We start from the raw sequence: 22100 nt of genomic DNA, 5'->3' as shown, positions 1-22100 counted from the left end.
AGTGTTTTAAACATCTCAACAGGAAATGAGTGGAGAAAATGGCCTAACTGGTAAGATTTCATAATTAAAATGATAATGCTTAATGCAGGTTAATGCTCTGCTAGCTTCATATGCTGAATTCAATGGAGGATCAGATGATGTAGCACATGAAAGATGGCAGAAAAGTCTAACTGCAAAGCTTGGAAGTTATTAATTTACACTGAAGTTAAGGGAAGTCTTCCATGGACCAGGGCATTGAATACTACATATTTACATATAAAACAATGCATATGTTGGAACCTATTTACAAATTCAGCCGAAGTCTTATTTTGGTGTATATCCTCCAGTCAGGCTATCAGGAATGCAGCATGATTAGAAAGACAGTATTCCCTCTCTACTCCATTTGTTCTTACAAATTTAGAAAGTACATGTGAATATTTATCGTTTTCTTGTATTGAAATACTTCATTTCACAGCAACTTTATTAAAATACAAAAGTACATTTTGTCTGCCTTTATGCAAGCAAAGACAAAACAATTAATTAATTGATTTGGGTCTTAAAATTCTATCCAAGTAAAGAGCTTCCATAACATTAACTTTGATTAAATATTACATTTCATTGCAGGTTTTCTGTGTATACACCATGACGTGGGATACAGTGGGAACATGACAGCAACAGCTTCAGTCATTCTTACTTCTTAAAGGAATTTCTTTTCTACACAGAGAGAACTAGTGGCACAAGTATGTCAAAAGGTATAATTTTTAAACACCTGAACTTACTCCTTGTAGCAGCCAAACCAGTTTTTAAAATTATTTTCACCAAATAAACAACAGGGAGAAATACCTGGAACTTCCAAGCCCTTTGTCTTGGCCATTATTGACAGGATCTCCTCTGTGGAATGGTTTGCACTGAACACAGGCGGTTGACTCGTTGTCTTTGAAGCTGGAGGCAGGTATGACTTCAGTGCTGTGCTCTGCAGGACATCATTTATATACTGATCCAGCTCATCCTGGCTATCTAGTGTAACATACATTAAAAAAAAAGTTTCTTAAAGGTAAAAATTACTATTTCTCATCATCACTTTCTCATTCAAACACACCACTTATTCCTGCTTATTTATAAGGGCACTCAAATATGCGAGAGTAGTGTAAGAAAGAATATTTTTAAGCCAAACAAATTGGAAACAAAAGAAAAAATATGGTTTTGACACTGAAAACAGATTTAGAAGCTACCTTTGCCTTTGAAAATAATCAAAAGGGGTTTCATCTTGCTGGTAGATCATAGAACACAGCTGGACTTAATGTTTGGAAAAGTCTCTTCCACCATGATTCTAAGACTCTATCATCTCTTCCACACAAATTCTTGTCCAAGACTTCTCACACTCCTGTTCCCTCTAACCTCTTCCACACCTCCCCACCTGCTCACTCTCTAGACTCAGCTTTGCTGTAGCAGCTGCCAGTCAATGCCATACTACAAATGCAGGAAGAACACACATGAATTCATTCTCCAGACTGATTCATGCAGGTTCTGTCCTCAGGTGGATGCAGGAGAAAACCAAATGGCCATCAGCTGTGCACAGAACAGACTCTACACTGTAGGCAAACCCTGGCTCTGCTAACAGAATTTGACAGATAAAAAAAATACCAAGTGAAAAAACACTACTACCTTTTTCACAGAAATCTGCTGGGTAGTCTCCATATTCACTGTCAGGACTATTACAGTTGTCATTATGGTCATCAAACAGTTTTAGGTCACAGTCTGGATCCAGGAAGCTCAGATATGTATGAAAAGAGGTGGTAAGAAATTCTGATAGCTTGCCTATCTTCACCCTGCAAAACGGGACACATGCCAAAGAGCATTAACATCCACCACTCTGATACTGATTAATGCTCATTTAGCTTTCAACAACTCCTCCAAAATTTATGAAACCTACTGTTCAATCCACCTTTGGTAACTATAAAGCCACAGAAACTGACACTGAAAAATAAAAAAGGAAATAAAAAGGAAAACAACAGTTGCAGATCCAGCTGTGTACTTACTGCTCTAGGTACTAATTGATTTTAACTGTGTTATGGTAACAGGCCTAACTCAACTCAAAGCCTAATTATGCAAGGTGTTGTATGTTCATGTGAAGAGAGACCCTGAACAAAGACCTGAGCTCCAAGGATAATGTATAAAAAATACAAGAAACTGGGGCTGAGAAGGCCCCATGAATGGCAGTGTCTTTTCACAGAACTGGAGGCTGCCAAACTATCTGTGCTGGTTTTAGGGATAAGAGTTAATGATGAGGCTATGCATCCCTCAACACAGGGATGTATTAGTTACTGTTAAGCAGGGCTTACACAGCATCCCAGCCTTTTCTGCTTCTCACCTCACCCCACCAGCACAGGCTGGGGGTGCACAAGGAGCTGGGAGGGGACACAGCTGACCCCTGCTGACCACAGGGACATTCCATACCATAGGGTGTCATGCTCAACTTATAAAGTTGGGGGAAGGATGAAAAGGAAGATGTTAAGGGATACAGTGATTTGTCTTCCCAAGCCACAGTTACATTTGATGGAGTCCAGCTTTCCTGAAGATGGCTGAACAACTGACTGCCCATGGAAAGTGGTGAATGAATTTCTCATTTTGCTTTGCCTGCATGTGTGCTTTTTGATCTACTTACTAAACTCTCTTTATCACAACCCATGAGTTTTCTCACTTGTATTCTTTCAGTTCTCTCCTCAGTCCCACAAAGAGGAGGGTGGGTGAGTGGCCATGTGGGGCCGAGTTGTTGACTGGAGTTAAACCATGACAATATTTGATTGTCAAAGGAAGATACTTATTGAGAGGGCAAGTAGAAAAAGAATAGGGAAGTACTGTGGCATCCTATTTTACACCATAGATGAATGGAACACACCAGCTTACAAGTACTACATGCAATCAATGTTTAAACCATGTCCAGTAACTGTGAAAGTAATTTATTTTTAATAACAGAAGCTCAGCCAAAGTCAAGATTTCATACTTCCAAAGATTTGATGTTTGTTTTCTTTATCCATTAATGGCAGTCAGTGATGGTCAATTTTTGGGAGACAGATCTTTTTCATTGCACCTGAGGTCCAGCTACCATTTGATTGCCACAAAATAATTAAAGCTAAAACTTCCTTCTCTGCAGAATTCTAGTACAAAGTCTGTGCACTCCACAAGTTCGAAACTGAGACTTTCATAGGATTTAATTTTAAAAATAATGGAGATAATAATTTAGTGATTCTGACATTACCTTGCACCTCCAAAATAACCATCTTCTAATTTTCTTATTGTAGCAAGAACTGCTGGATGAATGTCAGTACCATCATCAACTAAAAAAGAATAATGAAAGAAGTGAAGCTCACCAACACATTCTTAAATTATCACATCCAAATACAGGGAATTACTGGGCATTGTCTACAATGTAAATCAGGCAAATTTAAAGGAGAACCACAACTGCTATCAATATTAGCTTATTCAAAAATCCCAGACAAACAAACAAAACACAACCCCTAGACAATTCTAAAGACAAACACCAACCTGCCCAAGACAAGTTCCAAAGGGATTTCTGTGAAATCTCTTTAGACAGAAACAGCAAGGAGATGATGGGGTGAAGGAAGCATATGAAGAGGGTGTAAAACCGAAATTAAATATTACCATGTCATTGAAATTCAGCATACACATGAAAAATTAACTGTACTTCTGATGTTAGGAGTCCTGCTACCTGTCTGCTCTCAAACCAACATGCATCCTATTCTCCTGCAGTAATCTACTCTGCTTGAAACTGAGAAAATTAAGTTTACCAAGCATTGTGTGGGTGATGGGAAATGTCAAGGTTGGTCTCCCTGTCATCCTCCAGCAAGAAGTGAGGTAAGCCAGCTCTGTCTTGAGCATCTCTACAATCATCTGATTGTCTAGAGCCAGATAGAAGTGATGCTGGTCAGTAAACTAGAGAAGAGAAAAACATAAGGGGTAGTTGTCAGTGCTTTTCTTTTTTCTATTTCTTCCCTTAAATCATTCACAAAAGCCATATGAGCTACTCCTGACCACAACACAAACAACCTGAATTAATCTAACAAGGCCTCAGACTGTGAAAAAAAAATCCATTCTTGTGCAAGAGTCCATTTTCTTATGCCTCTTGACTGACCATCAAAGTAAGCTATACAAACAAAAACTAGGCAATCACAGCCATGAAACAGAATCTTCCCAACAACCAATTACACTGACGTACGATGTAGAAGATGGAAGTACTCTAAATGTGGGAAAAAAGCTAACAGAGCAACAAAAACAATAAGCAGGCTTAAGTGCACACTGAGGACTGGGAGCCAGTAACTCTACGTCTCTTGGGAACCATCCAGAAGAATACTGAAAAGAGCTACTGAGGAAAAAAGGTATATGAAATTTGCAATGGCAAAGTGCTGCTCCCACTGCCGCAGGAAGCCAAGAACCACAGTAGGAGACTATAATGGCTACTTCAGGAGCTGGAACCAAAGAAGCTGGACAAATAATGCAAAATAAGCAGCCACAACAAAAGTTAAGGAAGCCTTGGGAAGGGGTAAGTGCATAAAGAACATGGAAGTTCAAGCTGAAAAAGTCCAGACATTTCTTCCCAGAAGGAATGAGGAACTAGCCAAAAGAGTCTTTGAGCCATCTGCAATCAGCTTTGGTAATTGAGGAAGAACAAGTCCCAGAAATCCAGAAACAAGGAAACACACTGCCTGTCTTTAAAAAAGAAGAGCCATTGAAAAAGTCAGGCCAATTCCAGTGTGTGAAAGCAAAGGAAAACAAAGCCAATCTGAGACAGCCAAGGTAATTATAAAGTTATAAACTAAGATGGTCAAAACCCAATCTCAACAGATTAGTCCAATTTCCTTCTTTGGAGCAACCAGATGGTAAGTATAAGAAAATGGCTGACACCTGCCAGCTTCTGCAAATTTTCACACCAGTGAGCTGAACAAAAACATCCTAGGAAGCAGAACTACTTTAAAAACTGTTCTCAAAAGGTAGTTATTAACCATTTCTTCAGAATTACTGTATTTGAATGAAGTCAGCCTTTGCCCCACACCGAATCAATGTTTTCATAGAAAAGAGAATGAAATACAAATGACAAAATCACAACATTTGTGGACATTAGTCAAGATCAACAAGATGATTTAACTGCTAACCTTAGGAAGGTGACATTAAACATTAACTCCATCCACCTCAAAAAAAAAGTCAGGGGAAGTGTCTGGCTCTGAAGTACAATGGAAAATGTTATGGAGTTTTTAGTAAAACATGAAATAAACAGGAACTGTCACTGTGTTGCTAATGTAAAGATAAATGCCATTTTGGAATATCCTAGTAAGTATGTCCTTATTTGATACATGACAAGATTTTAGTGGGAATACTGAGTCCTACTTACACAGTAAGATGTGAACTAAGAGGTATTTTGAAAAAAATCACATCTCTAAGGAATTCTTCCCTTATTTGCAAAAGTGAAAATTGGTACAGGGAAGTTACACAACTAACATTTTATAAAGCTGCTTGTGATCAACTGACATGGGGAAGAATAAGAAAGGATCTACATTTTTTGCAGTAAATCTGATTTGTTTGGACATTATGAAGCAGTACAGAAGCCTTCTACAGAGTCCACTGAATGCCTTCAGCTGGAGTTTAAAGACTTCATTAGCCAAACATCTGTTTAGAAGGGTGGATGCATTCTTCATCCTGCATAAGCTGTACATGCTTGGAGCAGGTGACTCCCTGGCCAGCTAGTACCAACTGCTGGAATAACTCTATTGAAGTTAGTGTGTTGCATTTCATTAGATGTAAATAAATAGGAGCCACTGATTTTGTGAGGATCCAAACTTCCAGCAACATTTAAAAAACACGCTAAAGAGCAAGAAAAGGCAGAAAAGACATCCATTTCTCAGCACTACTGACTCTTTCAACAATATAAAGAAAAGATCACACCTTCACCTCCTAGGGGTTACAGTATTTGGCACTCTTATGTGGTACTTTTTTTTTCATCAAAGCAATCAGTAGAAGGCTACATTAAGTGATCTATTTCTGCAGAAACTGTTTCATTAATTAGAATGTTGGTGTGGACAGAGATCAGTAACAGCTTTGAACTATTGATTCACAGTGTTCTCCTAAGCCAGAAGCCAAAGAAACTGGACTCTTTATGACTGAAAAGAGATTTATCAGCAGTTCTACCATGCTGATCATCCCGTGCTCCTAAAACCCCTACTAAGATCTGCTGTGTCAGCCCTGTTCTACCTAAGGTACAATGACAGCAGAGAAAAGCAAATTGTTCACTAATGAAAAGCAAATGCTTCACTAATGATTCACCATTAAGAAAGGAGTGATTTTCCTGCCAGCTTTACATGCTTACCTGAGGCGTAAAAGCAAATATTTGATTTCGTATCACGTAGAGCTTGGAGGTGCCCAACACTCCAATGTGTCGGTGTGGTCGGCCACTTAATTTCATCTTCTTGTTCCGGCCTGAAAAGGAAAGAGAAAGAAAATAATCTCAGCTAACATTTTCTGTGTTTTATTCCAAAATAACCACTTTAGACAAGAAAGTTTACTCTGCTAATACCAGTAAGGCAGGAAACCAGTAACAGAATGTGAGGCTACAAACTGGTTTTGTAGCAAGCAGCAATATAATACCCAGAGTCCTTCAAACACCTGAATAAAAATTAAAATTTTGGCTTCATTGACCATGGATTAGGTCTTGTAATTATAGTAATTGCTCAGCACCCAAAGCTTCCACACCAAGAAGGGCAGGAGATGTGATATTACATAAACAAGGCCATCAACATAACTCAGAAATTCCAGTGTTTTCAAATACAGGACCTTAAAAACACATGCCTGTAGGCTAAATCAACACACGAAGTACATCCAAATTCAACAACAGATTTTCATCAGGCTTTAATAAGCTTCACTTTTCTCAGTAGAGCTTATTAGCAAATGATCCACACTACAACCTTTGCACCAGCAGCCAGGAGCTGACTCGAATCTTTCTGACAAGGAATAAGAACCAAACAACCATGTGCCTGAAAAAATACTACTGTGAACAGTCCCACTGTTAAAAACAATGTACAAATCATCCTACTTACACCCCCACTAGTGAAAGAAAGCTATTATGAATTATAATAAAATAAATGTAAGCCTCAGCAAAGCCCTGAAAATGTTTCATTTTTTTAAAGAACTTTGAAATGAAGAGCCAGATACTTTCACAGAAGCAATATATACAATTTCTCTGTGTAAAGGGCATTCTAAAATTTATCTGAAGGTACCATTACTTTGAATGATGCCAAAAAAACTCCCTTATTAAAACAAAAAACCAAACCTTACAAACAAAAAGCACCACAACAAAAAAATGTCCACTCCCATGAGCAGTGTCAGCATTATCTGGAACCAAATTGCCATGGGAACATGATCCAGACTGACAGAGAAACAGGATACAGCTTCCCTTGTCCACACAGCAAAGGAATCTACCAGTGCTGAGTCACCCCATCTCAATTTTGCTTTATAGCAGTATCCACAATTTTGAGTCATGAGTTGCTGGCATGCCTGAAGAAGTAAAACTAAGTTAAATTAGGAATACATGTAACAAACTTTCCACCAAGACCCAAAATAATTCCAGCAAGAATGATCGAGAACCAGTTATAAAAAGACTTAACAACTAGAACCAGTCAGAGCTTTGGGGCATTTATTTAAGTCAGTTCAAAACAGGATTTTGAGCAAAACAGGATTTGAGAGCCACTGCTGAGGAACTGCAACACATTTAAAATCCTGTGTTTAGAAAAGCCTTAAAGGCTTCTGGGTTTGCAACAGAGATAGAGAGCTTCAGCAGCTTATCTCAGCTCTGGGTTGGAAGGAACTTAGTGAGAACCTGACAGCCCAAATATGCTCTGATAGCAGCAGAGCTTCCCCAATTTGGAGCAGAAAACTTCCCAGACTGCCTGCTGGGAAGATAAAAATCATACTGCCCAGTTTCCAGATTTCTTGAAGGGAAAATATTTGACTTTTCTTCTATTGTGTTTTTCTGGGCATTTTTTTTCAAAAACCAGTTTCTCTGTGGAAGTAGTTTCTGGAGGACAAAAGAAGAGTTGGTTTTTGTCCAACTGCAAGGGCACAGGGAAACTTGTATTTTCACCACCATATCTAACAAGGTAATCTTTTCCCTCTGTTTGAGTCCCTTATTTAAGACAGAAGCTCTAAGTTGGTTAAGCTTCTTAAAAAAATACCTTGCCTGGCAGTAGAGAGGCTTCCATGTTGAAATACTTACCCAGCATGGTGTAGAGGTTGCTGAGGATGCGAGCTGGCTGCACTCTGAGTGGATGGATATCAGCAATGCTCTGAACATTGATTCCACGGGCTTGCAAGAGATTCTTAATTTGATTAGATTCTGCCAAGACAGTTACTGTGTAACAGAAAACAAAAAAGCAAGTAAAAACCAATGTTCTACTCTTTGTAACTGCCTATCTACTGTCACCTCTCAACAACTGCATTTAGCTAACTAAAAAGGCACAAAGTCCTTTTTTCTTAATTTATGGATTCATGAAATCAAAAGGGATTGTCATAGGGCACCTGACAGATTTTAATTCTCTGTTTCTCAGTATTTCTTGCCATTCCTGTCCACTTTGGACAACAGTGGTGGTCAGAAGAGTCCCCTGAGGTATCTACTCAAATGTCCTGCTCAAAGCAGGGTCAGAGCTGCTGAGGTTAAAGAGGGTCTTGGGGACTTAATCAGTTGCTTCTGATTTCTTTGAGTACCACTAGTTTGGATCACAAGTCTCTTTAGCAGAGAGTCTCTTTTAGGGCTTTCCTCCATAGAACAAAGGGAAACATGACTTGAAAATCTGTTATTTTAACACAGCACACTATATATAACAACTCACCGGGGAACAGGTGCTGTCACTTGTATAGCAACAAATGTTTGGAGGACACAGAATGGTAGAGGTAGGGAGAAAAAAAATCCCTAATGAGAAGAATTTACAATCCAGGCCCAGAACCCATCTCTTGTCCCACTTGAAGTTTTGCCCACAGTAAGTGGCTTATTGATTTGGGACTAACAAATCAGTATTCTTCTTTGTATTGTGAATACTTGCCAAAGAATGCTAAAAATAAGCAAGCCAACTTCTATTTCTATTGGAAATGAAGCACTTCAGTATAATGAAATGCTACTCTAATAAAGCACCAACAAGGGGGTAAACAAACACCAGCCCAGGTCACAGGATCCTTGACAAGGCTGCTCCTGATCAATAAGCTGGTTGCTCCATCAGAGCAGTCCAGGCCCTGGAAAAGTCTTTAGGACCTGATCTGCTGGTGTTTGCTCTCTACTTAATTTCTGGTTTTGGCTGTTCTTGCACAAACCGAAGAGGTCAATCCCTGCAGCAGCCAAAAGCTGGTAACTCTGGCTGCCTCACCTCTGTGCACAGGGATCCTCTGCACTCAGTGCTCCCTGGTTCCTCTGAAAAGGGACTACATGAAACCTGATTAATCTGATCCATCTCCTGTCAGTCCTGCTTCTTCTTTCTAGAAGCTGCCAAGATTTTCCTTTTCACTACAAGGTTAAGTTTGCCACTCTCCAATTCCAGACAAGTCTTAAAATTTTAACAATTTTTTTTTTTTAAGTGTCTCAAACTTGATCTTCCCTCCTGGACAAAGGGAGCTAGGCAAATAAACTCTTTCTCCTTCTCACAGTGTTGTCAAAGCATCTATGTCCTGTGCAAAAAAAATCTGCATTTTTTTAAACACATTTTTCGTCTCTCCTGTAGAGAGAAGGGACTTTGCCACCACGTGATTCATTTCACACAGAATGTTCATAAAATTACCTCACCTTGTACCACAACATCAGGTTTAAATCCAGTGGAAAATCTCCTGTTTAGGGGATCGATTTCACCTGCAGCAAGAAACCCCTAGAACAAATGAAAAAAAAAAGTAAAAAGTAAGGAAACAAATGGAATTTAGGCCAAAGGTTTCTGACATATAGAATAAATCCTAACCAATTTTCATAGTTTTTCAGGGCAGCAGGACTTAAAGCCTGCTTTATCTACCCTGTCCACTAAGTAGTATATTTGGTAAAAACAATGGCTGCAATATTTTTTGTAACAAGAAAATGGTTCTGAGTGACACAATCTGCATTCAGAATTCCTATTTCAGAGTATCAGCAACTGACATAATCATCAGGATTATGATGATCAGGACAGTGATTTTTTTTTGTAGCTCCATAGAGATATTTGTGCTTCTTTTAACTAGTCTGACTTTAGTGTGTCTGACTAGTAGATACATCATGCCATAGAGCAAGGAATAGCCTAGTAAAGCTGAAATGGCCCGAAGTCCTGGCTCTGGAACAGCCAAGTCAGCCTGAGCATACTCCTCTATTCTACCCATATATCCAGACCATGTTACAACTTATTCAGCTTGATTAGAAACAGACAATTGCATAGCTATATTTAAAAAAAAAACAACCGTGAAAGCTCAGAGGAAAACACACTGTCCTTTCTACCTGTCAACCAAAGTGTACTGTAAGCCCAAGCCACCTCAAACAAAATGAAATACAAGTTTATCTACTATGCAAGAAATAATTACCTCTGCTAACAGGCAGCTCAGGACATACAGTGATTGGCCCCAAAGATGTGGCAACTTTCCCACTGGGACACGATCCACTGAGTGAGGATTTTCATACTCCTCATCCACCTGAAAACAAATACATAAGCAAGAAAAATTACCCTAAAGTTGTGAAGAACAATAAATAACATGTAAGTATTTGCAGACATAGAGTCTAACATCAACCCTTTCAAGCATGCCCTTACTACTGACATAGAGATGTTGTGGTTTCACTTTTAAGGCTACACATTTTCTAGGACAAGAACTATTACTTCCTTTTTGTACCTCTTCCCACCCTTCAAAGCTGGAGGATGAATGGGGACTCCACATGCAATTATAGCTTTGGTATTAGCTCTTCCACTTTCTCACCATGCCTTTGCTGCCTTCCCTCTGGGCTGCTCCTAGGTAACTGGGTGTTTGCTTTCCAACCCTTTCCAAGATGACACCTTAACTTCACTGATGTCTACCCACCTTTCTGATGCAAAGGTGCTTTCCAATATTAAGATTATTCCACCTTTACTTCATTATCAAGGATGGTCAATAGAAAAATTAGGAGTAAACTTACTAATTTAGAGAAACTGCCTTAGTTTTGCATTATACAGATCTATTGAGGGCAGGGCAAAAACCTTCCCTGATTACATCTTCAGACAGCCATTTCATATTTGTTTTATAGACAGACCAAATCTACCCTGTTGATATGGCACGTTTTTCAGATCATTATCATCGTATCAAAATTCACAAGAAGGCTCTGGACTCTTACACGCTTGTTCCCACTAGGAAGGCAATTCAGTTTCCACCTCAGATCTGCGAGCAAGGCATCAGCTCGGCTGAGCAACTCAGACCAACCCAGGAGGCTCCACACCCTTAGTGAGTGAGGGCTGAGAAGTCTGGAGTGGGAGAAGAAGTTGGCAGGGAGGGATACAAAGGCAAATAGCATGGAAGAGCACATAAGCTCGTCTGAATTTCTCTGTCACAATGGGAGAATGAAATAAACAATAATAGCAAAGGTGGGGGGAAAGAAAATAACCAAACAAACCAAACAAAAATCCCAGCCCAAACCCTAATCCTGTCTCCCACACGTGCTCTGGAAAAGGACAGCACAATCCATCAACAGACTAGACAGGCAGGACAGTCTATGCTTCATTTCTTCTTTGAGCTTCAGTTCCTAAGTCAGTATCAACACTTCTTAAATACATGTCTTGCTCTAAGGATGTAAAGTTTTAGATCTGCTGTAATATTTCCAAAGACAGTCAAATTCACAAGTAAAAAATGCGACCATTTGGAAGCCTAAAGTTTACCATTTCTCAGCAGAAGCTGTGAAAGGTCTCTTACTTTTTAAAATTACGTGCAGTAGTCTTTTTTATTGTTGGTTTAGATTCCTCAGACACGGGAAAACTGTAAGCCTTACATTCTTCTCACTGTCTCTACTTTGTGTACTGAAGCGGATGTTGCATTTTCCCAATACCTTTTCTGGAGGGACTGCGTAGAGTTCAGGCATTAGCACCAACCCATTCTTCTCTCTAATAAGTATTCCTTCCAGAGCCTCTCTGTATTCTTGTACCTGGAATTATTTTTACAAGACAGTGAGAATTCACGCTACAGTCAGCATAACTGAAACAATAAAGTACTTTTGAACAGTACTTATTAAAAAAAAAAAAAGGGATGGAGGGATCATGATTTTCTGATGGAATAACAATATCCAAATTATCAGAGACTGTTCCAGCATCTCAGTGTTATCAGAACATGAACACTTGTCTTCAATCTGCACCACACTGCTGCAGTAAAAACTTTCAGTATACTCCTATTGAGAAGTCACTGGAACAGATCCTACAGGGAATTTTCAATGGATGACAGTGCAGCGACAGACATCAGACTGCCAATATCTGTCAGAGTGTAAGGTGTATAAATTGTTAGCTGTATGCCATGTACATTTGTCTGTGGCTTGCTGAATTCTGTTGGCAGGATTGGGAAATCAGTTTCTCTTAACTGATTTGACTAAAATTTTGTCACAAGGAAAGGTTAAAATAGATTTAAATGTTTAAGAATATCTAAGTTCATTGAACAGCAAATCTTCCTTGTTCTTGTGGTATTAGACAATGTATTAGGAATAGGAATAGCAGACTGATAAGAACATGTAATACATTTTCTTTTTACCAGATTCCTTAGTTTGTTCCATTTATTAACTATCCATTCCAAGTTTTTACTTAGAGGGAGACTTTTCAAGCACTACCAGCACCTGCCTCAGACATCTTTTTTCTGCTATTTCTGAATACAGCGGATCATTAAAAGTAAGGTACCCACAGGTTCATATGCACCGACATTTTCAGTATCCTTTCCCACTCCACTTTTTTTGAGTCCTCAGGGTGCTTATTTTTCTAGCAAGACTACTTGTTATCAGCAGTAACTGAGGACTAGACACTCACCTGAGTGTCTCAGTGACTCATTCAGCTATGTTTAAACAGTGGAAACTGGGAGCAATTGCCCAGACTATGCCCTAGAACAATCCATCTGCACACCAAAAAAAAACAACCAGGTACATACTGTCCCAGATAATCCAGCTAAAGTCTAGAGACTGCCTCAGGAGGTGGTATTTTACTGGCAGGACTGAAGTTTCAGTAAACTTTCTGATTTTCCCCCTCATGAAATAACGCTATTTCTCTCTTCACCAGACTATTTTTACTGTGTTCAGGAAAACATTTCATTTCATGTCTAGTGTCAGGAAGAATTTTCACTTGGTTTGCAACATCTGATACAGAAAGAGGGCTCTTTGGTCTGAAATTCTCCAAATTTCATTTTTTATTATTATTATTTTTTTATCCCTCTGTATGCTAGGCAATTTTAAATCAGATATATTTTTAGTTTTTCAAGCTATCAATCTGTAGAACTTCTGGTCTGAATACATTTAGTTCTGGGTACTTGCTGCTCTTTAACTCACCAACACTCCCCAGGTACCACCATAACCTTTGAAGGGCTACAATCAACTTAGTTCCACTGACCACTGGATGTCACACTGGATGTCATGCACATTAATGGCATGAAGTGACTTAGGGAATCACTGAAAATGAAATTTCCCCACATAGGCCAATCCCAAATCTCTCTGAATGTAGAAAAAGACTGAAAGTACTGCAAGCCTTGTTCTCAGCAGCCAAGCCAGAGAGAGGATGGGGGAAAAGAAGCTTGTCTCATCCTGAAGTAATTGTGAAAGGGGCATCAAGGTTGGTGAAAAGACAAAAAGCGCGCAAATAAACCCTGTTCAGCCCAGTTTTACCACCCCAGCTAACAGAGCCACTCCACCTGGTAGGGAGAGGGCAACCAGGCCCCAGTGTGCACAACCCTGCTGCCTGTACCATGCCATGAACTGCCCAGGAAGGTGAAACTGGCTGAAGACTATTCCACTCTGCTAATGGGGTATCCAAATAATATCCAAAACAAACATGGAACAAAGTTACAAAATACTGCGGGTAAATGGTTTTGCAATTTGAAAGCAATTTCTTCTTTCCTCACCTGGATTTTGTCCTCATTAAATATTCCATCAATTAGAAAGTATGTCCAGAATACTGGCCACTCACATTCAATATTCTCAAAGAGCTTGAGCTCTGCAGGATCATAATGCAGCCTGCTTGGATCCTAAAAAATTCAACCACACTCCTTTAGTCACAGGGCTAAATTAGTCACTTATATTCCGATCATAATGGTAGCCTATTTTATACAAATTAAAATATGGAAATCAGTAAACCCACCAGAAACACTTTCCATGCAGTCTCTTGACTTCTTTATAGCATTCACTCTCAAACTCTTTTAATGGTTCTCCAGACAAATTGATCCTTCCTAGTCTCAGGATCTAAATTTCACCCAAATGATTTTGGCTCTGCCTCAGTTCAAAGATATTTTGGGATGTTTCAGAGATACCATTTCATCTCAGACACCATAAGCATATCTAAGGGTTAAGTTCTTACAGCAGTATGAATTAAGTTCTGTCCTTAATAACTGTTTTTTAAACCCTTAGCCTCCCTTTCCAGGGTGGATACCTGGATTACCCCCAAATCCATAACACATCTTAGCAGCGATGGGAGAACTTCACCCCTTCATGTAAATAAAACAAAATATGTCTATAAAGAAGAGATAAAATTCTTCCCATGGGCTTACTGAAAATATACATCATAAATATCCATCAGAAGTACCTCTCTGGGTGTCTTGTAACCATCTCGGAGAAAGCGACAGCAGCCGTAGCGGCCCTGTAAAAACACACAACATTGTAGGAAATTTCCCATACACTTCTTCCTCACAGACTAACACCAGCATAAAGGCATGTGCTGAGTCTTACAGGTACTTAGGGATCTTCCTCCCCCTCTTCGTGCATAGATAAGCCAAGCCTGGCAACCCTTGTTTAATTAGGATTTTTGGTTTAGAAAGAGGTTCTGCTTCTCTCTTTGGAAAACAAAACTAAAGTAAATCCTTACCTGCAATTTGGATATGATCTCACTCTTGGTTACATTAACAAGGTTTACATCCTCCACTGCAAAAGCTGGGTAAGAAATAATAGACAGAAGGCCAGCATCTATCTCCTTTGATGTGGATGCCCTTGGCAACATGGAGTAGAGAATAGACTGAGCAAAACAAGAACAGGAGAGAAGGATTTAAAACAATTTGCCTACTTCAAAAAACTCTGTCAAGTGCAAATGAGACTACATTATTTGCAAACTGACAGAGAAACCTGTGCAGTTATTTTTAACTGAGGTAGAATGAGAATGCTTCACACTATTCAGTTTCACATGATCTACTAGAAACAGAGTGAGCAGCATAGCCTGATGCCATCCTTATTACATTACATTCTTGGCTTTGTTAATCAACATTTCATTTAAAAACAAAGGGGAGAAGGTGTTAGGTTTTCCCCTAGTAAAGCAAAGGGCAGACTGATTTTTACCTGACAGTGTTCCACTTCATCCGGAAGAACATGAATCACTGATTTGTGTCCCCCATGAGCTCCAAAAAGATCTAGTTCATCAATTGCTTCCAAAGCAGCCTTCATAGAAAACCAAACCACAACACAAAATCAATAAATACCTCTCAAACCAAGTATACACTCTAGCACCTGTACTTAACCTCTGAAAGAAATTACTCAAGACAGCAGTTAGCCCAACTGGTATTTTTTTCATCTTTAAAAGGAAGCTTGGCAATATTTTAGAAAAACTGTTTCTGGTTTTCAACTAGTAGGATAAAGGATTGATGTACTGGTGATCCTTCCTACAATTTAAAGGCAATGCAAAAAAATTGGGAGCTGGGTTTTCACTGAGACATCATCTAAATATTGACATACTTAGTAAAAAATGTTTGTCCTGGCCTATATTCCAAAATTGCCTCATATATCACTGTGGGACCAAGACCAGCAGTCTCTCCCTCTTGCAGTACACACAAGATCTAACAAATTCTGCTGAAAGGCAAACACACCTTTAACCTTAATGATATTTGTCTTCTGTCTGTCCCTCAGACACCATGTAGTGAGGTAATTGTCAACTGCACATTTACATTTATGGCCTCCTGAGCTTCATTTAGTATCTCTGTGACCTTGTGCCATGAGGGAATCAGAAATATCCACTTTCTTTTAAGTATATCTTTATTTATTTTTCTCTCTAAACTACTTGTAGAAAATTTCTTAAATGGATATTCTGCCGCTTTTTAGAATTTACATCTGACTTAATCTTACCATGACAACATCACATATGACACTGAGACTGAAGAATTAAGGAGGAGAGAAAGAAAACCAGAGGCCACTTTTTAAGACTGCATCTCACTGAATCTGTCGGATTCATGGTTCAATTAATTTGGTATCCTTCTTGCAATCCCTGGAACAACTGTGCTGAGGTCCTTCAATGACAGCCAAAGATTTTACACTAAAAAATACTCACACCTAAACAAAAATTCTTATACCATCAGCTAACTATTGCAGTGTCCTAGAAGACCATACAAAGGAAGCCATCAGGTTTGTCAGACCCCTTAAGCACAACACAGCAGCCATGAAGGAGGTATCAGGAAGACATTCTCACTTTGGCCATCCCTACGGAGCTCGCATTCAGTTCAGGGATTCCTTGGTTTGTCTTATCACCACGTTCCCAAATTCCATAATCCTGCAAAAACATCACCAAGAAAAAGTGGCGTGATTATATACAAACCAATGTTTTTCCCTCTGTCCCATAGCAAATCCCCACCCCCACATGAAATTAATTATTTGCCTTCAAAAAAAGGAAAAGGGGCTCCAAGTCTCAAAAGAAACCCTTCTCATGTATGAAAAGTAGCACATAAAAATACACTCCAGGAGGATCATGTACACAGTCATGAATCACTGCCTTCACAGAACACACAAAGCCCTTTATCCCTCCTCTTGTGCATGTTTCTCCCCATGCCCCTTCAAGCTGCTCTGGAGAGCCCACAAGATATCAGGAAATTAGACATCAGGAAATATTATTTATTATCAATAAACTCCCGTTATGATGATAGAACAAGAATACCTCACCCATGCAGCAGTAAATCCTCCACAGCCCTCTCAACATCTCCAAAGATGCTGCTAGCAATGTAAAGTACTGACAGGTTCTGATACCTTCTCATGTTAAAAACAAGTCCCTGTTTTGCTTCTCCAGCAATAAATAATATTCCACTCAGGCTTGGGCAGTGTTCAGATGATCTACATAAAAGTAACTACTTACAGCAACTTTGTAGGCAGCTTCTATGTAAAAAACAAGGTTCTGGATAAAGGTAACTTCATCAAGGGTGAAGATAATACGTAGCCCTGATCAAAAGAAGGAAAGAGAATAATTATATTGTATCAGAACTGCAATATCTACTCTTCAGTGAGTTTCACGCTTTTGTTTATTTGCTACCAACTCCTGCCCACTGAAATCAAAGGAAAAACTGATTTCCAAAGGTCAGGTAGGAAGCCTCAATTCTTGTTACTGACAAAATACTTCAAACCCCACCAATACAGGCTGTTTCAAAGACCAACCAAAAACCACCTCTGTGAGGGTGACAGTCATACTCTGGGTATTAAACAGAGGCACCTGAGCCAGGCGGCTCTCCAGAGCAGTGTATGCCAATTCCTGCAGCTCCCCAGCCCTCTGACTGCTTAGGGCTAGGCAGGAACCAAGGAACCTTCACGATGACCAAGTGCCTGCTTTACAGGGGTCAACGGCAAGGGGCTTCGAGGATAGGAAAACACGTAAGGAAATAAATCCTTATCCTCACAGGAGGAGTACAATTAAGAAGAACACAAGATAAAGCAGCACCAGTAAGAGAAGAAACACTGATGGCACGAGTGCACCTGACTTGATGTTGCCACTCTCTGAAGTGTTGGGAAAGATGGAACAGGAAGGACTTACGGATATGATTGTATGGTAAGAAATACTGCAGATGTAAAACCTGTGAGTGAAATAGAAATGAAAGCTAATTTTGAGATATAAGCATGGGAGGCAGGAAAACGGTGATTAGCTGAAGATGGGTTGAAAGACAGGAAAACAAAGGACTCAGGAATGTTGCCTTTCCACGCTGCCAAAGCATCAGGGAGAAAACAGATAAGAAAAGTAGTTTTTAAAGTTTAGAATATAAAATGACATGGCAATGTAGTAGTTCTTATAGGCTGCATGCGAAGTTTGTAGGTTTTGTATCTTGCACGGGTTGGTCACTGTAAATTAGAATATTCAACACAAAAAGAGATATAATGTATTGTAACAAGGTGATCGCTCTCTTCGCGCTCTTACTCTCTTGTTTCTCCCCTCTCTTCCCCTCTCTCTCTCTCTCTTGCTCCTGCTTTCTCCCCATGCTTTTCCCCTGCTCTTACTCCATTTCTACCCCTTAGTTCTCTTCTACTCTCTCTCTCCCCATTCACTTTTTAGGGCTTTGCTTCAGCCGAGGCTGGTGGCTGAAAGCAGGCCCTCTTTACCCATGACCCTTGTAATAAAGCCACGTGTTTCTGGAATATCTCAGGTCTGCAAAGTTCCTTGTCCCAACCATCAATGGAAACTACTACACTGAAAAACATGGTTGTTCCCTACAAAGTCTTTAAACATGAGACTTCTCTGACATGACTCGTAATATCTCATGTATTTGATGCCTTGATTAAGGGCATAGACACTGACAATTACTATAAACTTGAAATTCCAAGTAAGGCTTATCTCTTTTCCAGAGAAACACGACTTGCTTCTGAGTAATAGTTATGTAAAAATCTTTGAAACTGGTTACTACTTATTTTTTCTTTTTAAATAAAAGCTGAAAGAGAAAAGGCCGCAACAAAAGGCAAAAAATATCTTCTGCTTACCTGATGCAGTCATCTGTGCCAAGAAGAGCAGGTAGAGGGAAGTTGCATCCACTTGTAGATGCCCCCACTGGTCATCCCCAACCACCGTGGCACAAGTTGCAGAGTTATACTTGGCATGGAGGCAGTCCTTGGTACTCTGAGTGCATTTGAATTTCTCTACCTTATCTACCTAAAAAACATCACAAATCTCAAATCTGAGACATTTTGGAAGAAATTCTCCAAGTGATTTCAAAATTAACAACTTTTCTTAGGTGAAGAGAATCTTGAGATCTTAATCCTGTTACCTCACTCAGTTTTGATTGATCTGAGGGCGTAAACACAACCCTGACTTTAGACTCCAGATAAATCCACATCTCTACAGGAAAGAATGCAATTAAATTACGTTGTTGAGTTCAGATCTAAACTACAGGCACGCATCTTGGTGAAAAAAAGTTTGCAAAAGCAAAACTCTGATCTGCTACAAGCACAATCTCAAAACGTTACTTGGACAAGAAGTGGAAGCAAGGTCAATGTTTTGCTCAAGAGTTAAGAAGACTCCCCACACCATCATCTGCACACACACAAATAAGCCACTCCACAGAAGACACAAGAACTACACACTTCAATGAAATGCTTTGCAAATACAACATCTACTAATCCAACTCAGTCCTATGGCATTACCTGTCTCATCATGCACTGCAAGAGTCCCCGCATCAGCTTCACAACATTCTGCAGGAACAAAACAGACCAGTGACATTTTCAGCCTCATCAGCTCTTATAAACAACATTCAGAAGTGGCAAATTCACACCCTCTACTAATGTCCTGCCAAAGGTGAAAAAGAATGTGTATTTGCCCAAAATGTTTTGTATGCCTTTTTTTTTTAAATACACTGATTAGATTTTATTCTTTCATACATATCTAGGAGAATTCTTTTCCCAAAGGTCCTCTCTAAACAGTGGAAAAACTCTCTGTGGTCCTTCTATCCAGCTAAAGGAAGTAAGAAGAATGTCTTGTAAGAATATTAATAGTAATAATATTTTTTGAGTGACAAATCTAGAGAACATTGGTAGGTGAGTTCAAGACATTGACATGACTGCAAAACCTGTAGAGCTTCTTCCACTCTTTATACAGTAAAACAAAAATCAAGTGAGTAGTAGAGGAAGGGCCATAAGTGTGAATGTAGAGAAGTACAAGATTCTGCATTAAATAATCAACCCCACCTTCTCACCCCCCAAAAACAGCCTCAAAATATGATCACCCAAACTGACCCAAGGTTATTGTGTCACCATGGACCTCCCTGGTTTGAGCAGGACATACTAGCAAAAAATTTACCCAGTGATTCCAAACAATAGCAGGACACCAACAGTCCCTCACTTCCCACTTAACCCACCTCTGTCTACACTCTCATTTCTGATACTCACATTACCAGCTGCAGATTTTAATATTTAACTGTGTGAGTTATGTCCCAATTCTCCAGCACAGAGTGTATCAGTCTGGAGATTGTTACCTTCTCTGCTATGACCAAATATGCCTACACACCATGTACAACCTCCATGCACATTCCAAAGACTTCTACTTTAAATGGCTTACTTCTCTTTACAGGGAAGAATGATCTAGCAGATAAATTGCTGCAAGATTCAAGCAGCCTAGGCCTGATTTTCTGCTCCATAACACATCTCACGAGAGACTTCAAGGTTTAATCAGGGAGAGGCTTGTAAATTGGGGCACAAAATCTCTCAGAAGCCTAATTTTCAATAATCAGCCAAATGATGGAAGTTTGACTTCTACATATTTTTGTTTCATTTGTAGTTAAATTCAGATGTTGGCCTCTCTGCCACCCAGTTCTTCAAATCCTCCTTGCCAGAAGGTTGTCAGGGATACTACAACAGGGATACATACACTGCATGGATATTGGTGTCTTTGGAACAAGACATGTACTCCAAGCTGGGAAAGCCCTGCCAGATCCCAGACACAGCAGCAGTGCGAACACACTCTCCAAAAACACTACAGTAAGAAAACCCAGACAGTGGAACTGGTTCATGTCAAGCCTTGACGCACCTGCTCGAGCTCGTAGGCTTTGGCTTTATCCTCATCCCGGTCCGCATTCTTCCGGTAGGCCATTCCCAGCCCCCACACGGCCAGGATGCTGTAGATGTTGTCCCGCACCCAGGCATCCTTGTGGTCCGCCCCAGCGGAGAGCAGCCCCGTCATTGGGTTCTAACCATGGCAGAAGGAAGAAAGAACAAGCATTACCACCTCGAGTCCCATCTGCTAAGAAGTATCACTTTTTTCTGTACGTAAGGGTAGGAAACTAAAGATGATTTCATGCTAAGTGCACACTGTGGCTGCTCATGATTTCACAACAGAAATGAGATCCCATCCTTCTTTCCCAAACTCATACAAATGAAATGCAAAATTTATATGAACACTTCAGGTTGTAAAGGTTACAGCATCCAGGTGGACATCTTCATCCACACAGGATTAGTAGCTAAGTCACTGAGTGAAATTCAGAATACATCAAGGAAATGGAAATTTAAATTTTACATATTTATGAGGAAAAGAAGATCCTGAGGTAATGCTAGAAATGGAGTGTGGGATATATGCTCCTCTATGTAACTGGTCTGTGGCATAACCTCGAGAAATTAAAAAACCACTAGTGATCTTCTAGGAGATTAAAAAGTATTTGTATATGTATCTGCCAATTGGGATTATGACAGCTAAATAAATGCAACACCTTTTCTATGTCCTCCTTTGGAAAATGTACAAGAAAAAAATTCTGAAGGTGTCGAAAAGCAGCACTGTCTAAAAAGCAGAACAGTGAGTAGTCTCCTGCATCCCAAATACTCCAATAATTTTTCATTGCATGATTAATTCCCATCACTTCGCTATCCTTAATTTTTTTAGACCATCCTTCTTGGCTGTACATTCTTGACTAACAAAAAAATGAGACAAAGAGGCAAAAAGTCAATAGAACTTTCAATCCAATCAAGCCTTTACAGAAATTTCAGTGAATGAAGACCAGTCGGTGGGGCTGGTGTGACAATGGGGCAAAGACTACAATAGTAAAGACTACTTTTACAAAAGTTTAAAAGGATACATCCACCAATTTTTCATTTCTCTCACACACTGGTTTGTTCAACTTATTATTTTTTTAAAAGTTGTTTTGAGGGGGAGGGCCTTTAGTTACAATTTCCTGTGTGACCACTGAGCAGCACAGGGGTGACAGCCTGA

The 22100-nt window shown here is 39.6% G+C and overlaps 1 protein-coding gene across 1 annotated transcript in view; it reads right to left on the bottom strand.

The window, feature by feature from the left end:
* PHKA2 (phosphorylase kinase regulatory subunit alpha 2) overlaps positions 1 to 22100 on the bottom strand; it is a 45706-nt gene that overhangs the window by 19283 nt on the left and 4323 nt on the right. Inside the window, exons 2-19 of the mRNA XM_083854872.1 lie at positions 20928 to 21086; positions 19550 to 19597; positions 18890 to 19058; positions 17286 to 17368; positions 16629 to 16709; positions 15509 to 15607; positions 15045 to 15191; positions 14766 to 14819; positions 14089 to 14211; positions 12050 to 12145; positions 10567 to 10674; positions 9815 to 9893; positions 8261 to 8395; positions 6359 to 6468; positions 3789 to 3933; positions 3239 to 3317; positions 1645 to 1808; positions 823 to 996 (exon numbers count right to left, since the gene is read on the bottom strand). Coding sequence (XP_083710998.1) covers positions 823 to 996; positions 1645 to 1808; positions 3239 to 3317; positions 3789 to 3933; positions 6359 to 6468; positions 8261 to 8395; positions 9815 to 9893; positions 10567 to 10674; positions 12050 to 12145; positions 14089 to 14211; positions 14766 to 14819; positions 15045 to 15191; positions 15509 to 15607; positions 16629 to 16709; positions 17286 to 17368; positions 18890 to 19058; positions 19550 to 19597; positions 20928 to 21086 — 2053 coding nt within the window. The remainder of the gene's footprint in view (positions 1 to 822; positions 997 to 1644; positions 1809 to 3238; positions 3318 to 3788; positions 3934 to 6358; positions 6469 to 8260; positions 8396 to 9814; positions 9894 to 10566; positions 10675 to 12049; positions 12146 to 14088; positions 14212 to 14765; positions 14820 to 15044; positions 15192 to 15508; positions 15608 to 16628; positions 16710 to 17285; positions 17369 to 18889; positions 19059 to 19549; positions 19598 to 20927; positions 21087 to 22100) is intronic.

The sequence above is a fragment of the Zosterops lateralis genome, assembly GCF_965231275.1.
Source record: "Zosterops lateralis genome assembly, chromosome: 2".
NCBI classification, from domain to species: domain Eukaryota; kingdom Metazoa; phylum Chordata; class Aves; order Passeriformes; family Zosteropidae; genus Zosterops; species Zosterops lateralis.
Note: the sequence above shows the minus strand (reverse complement) of the source record. Positions and strands in the feature narration are given on the sequence as shown.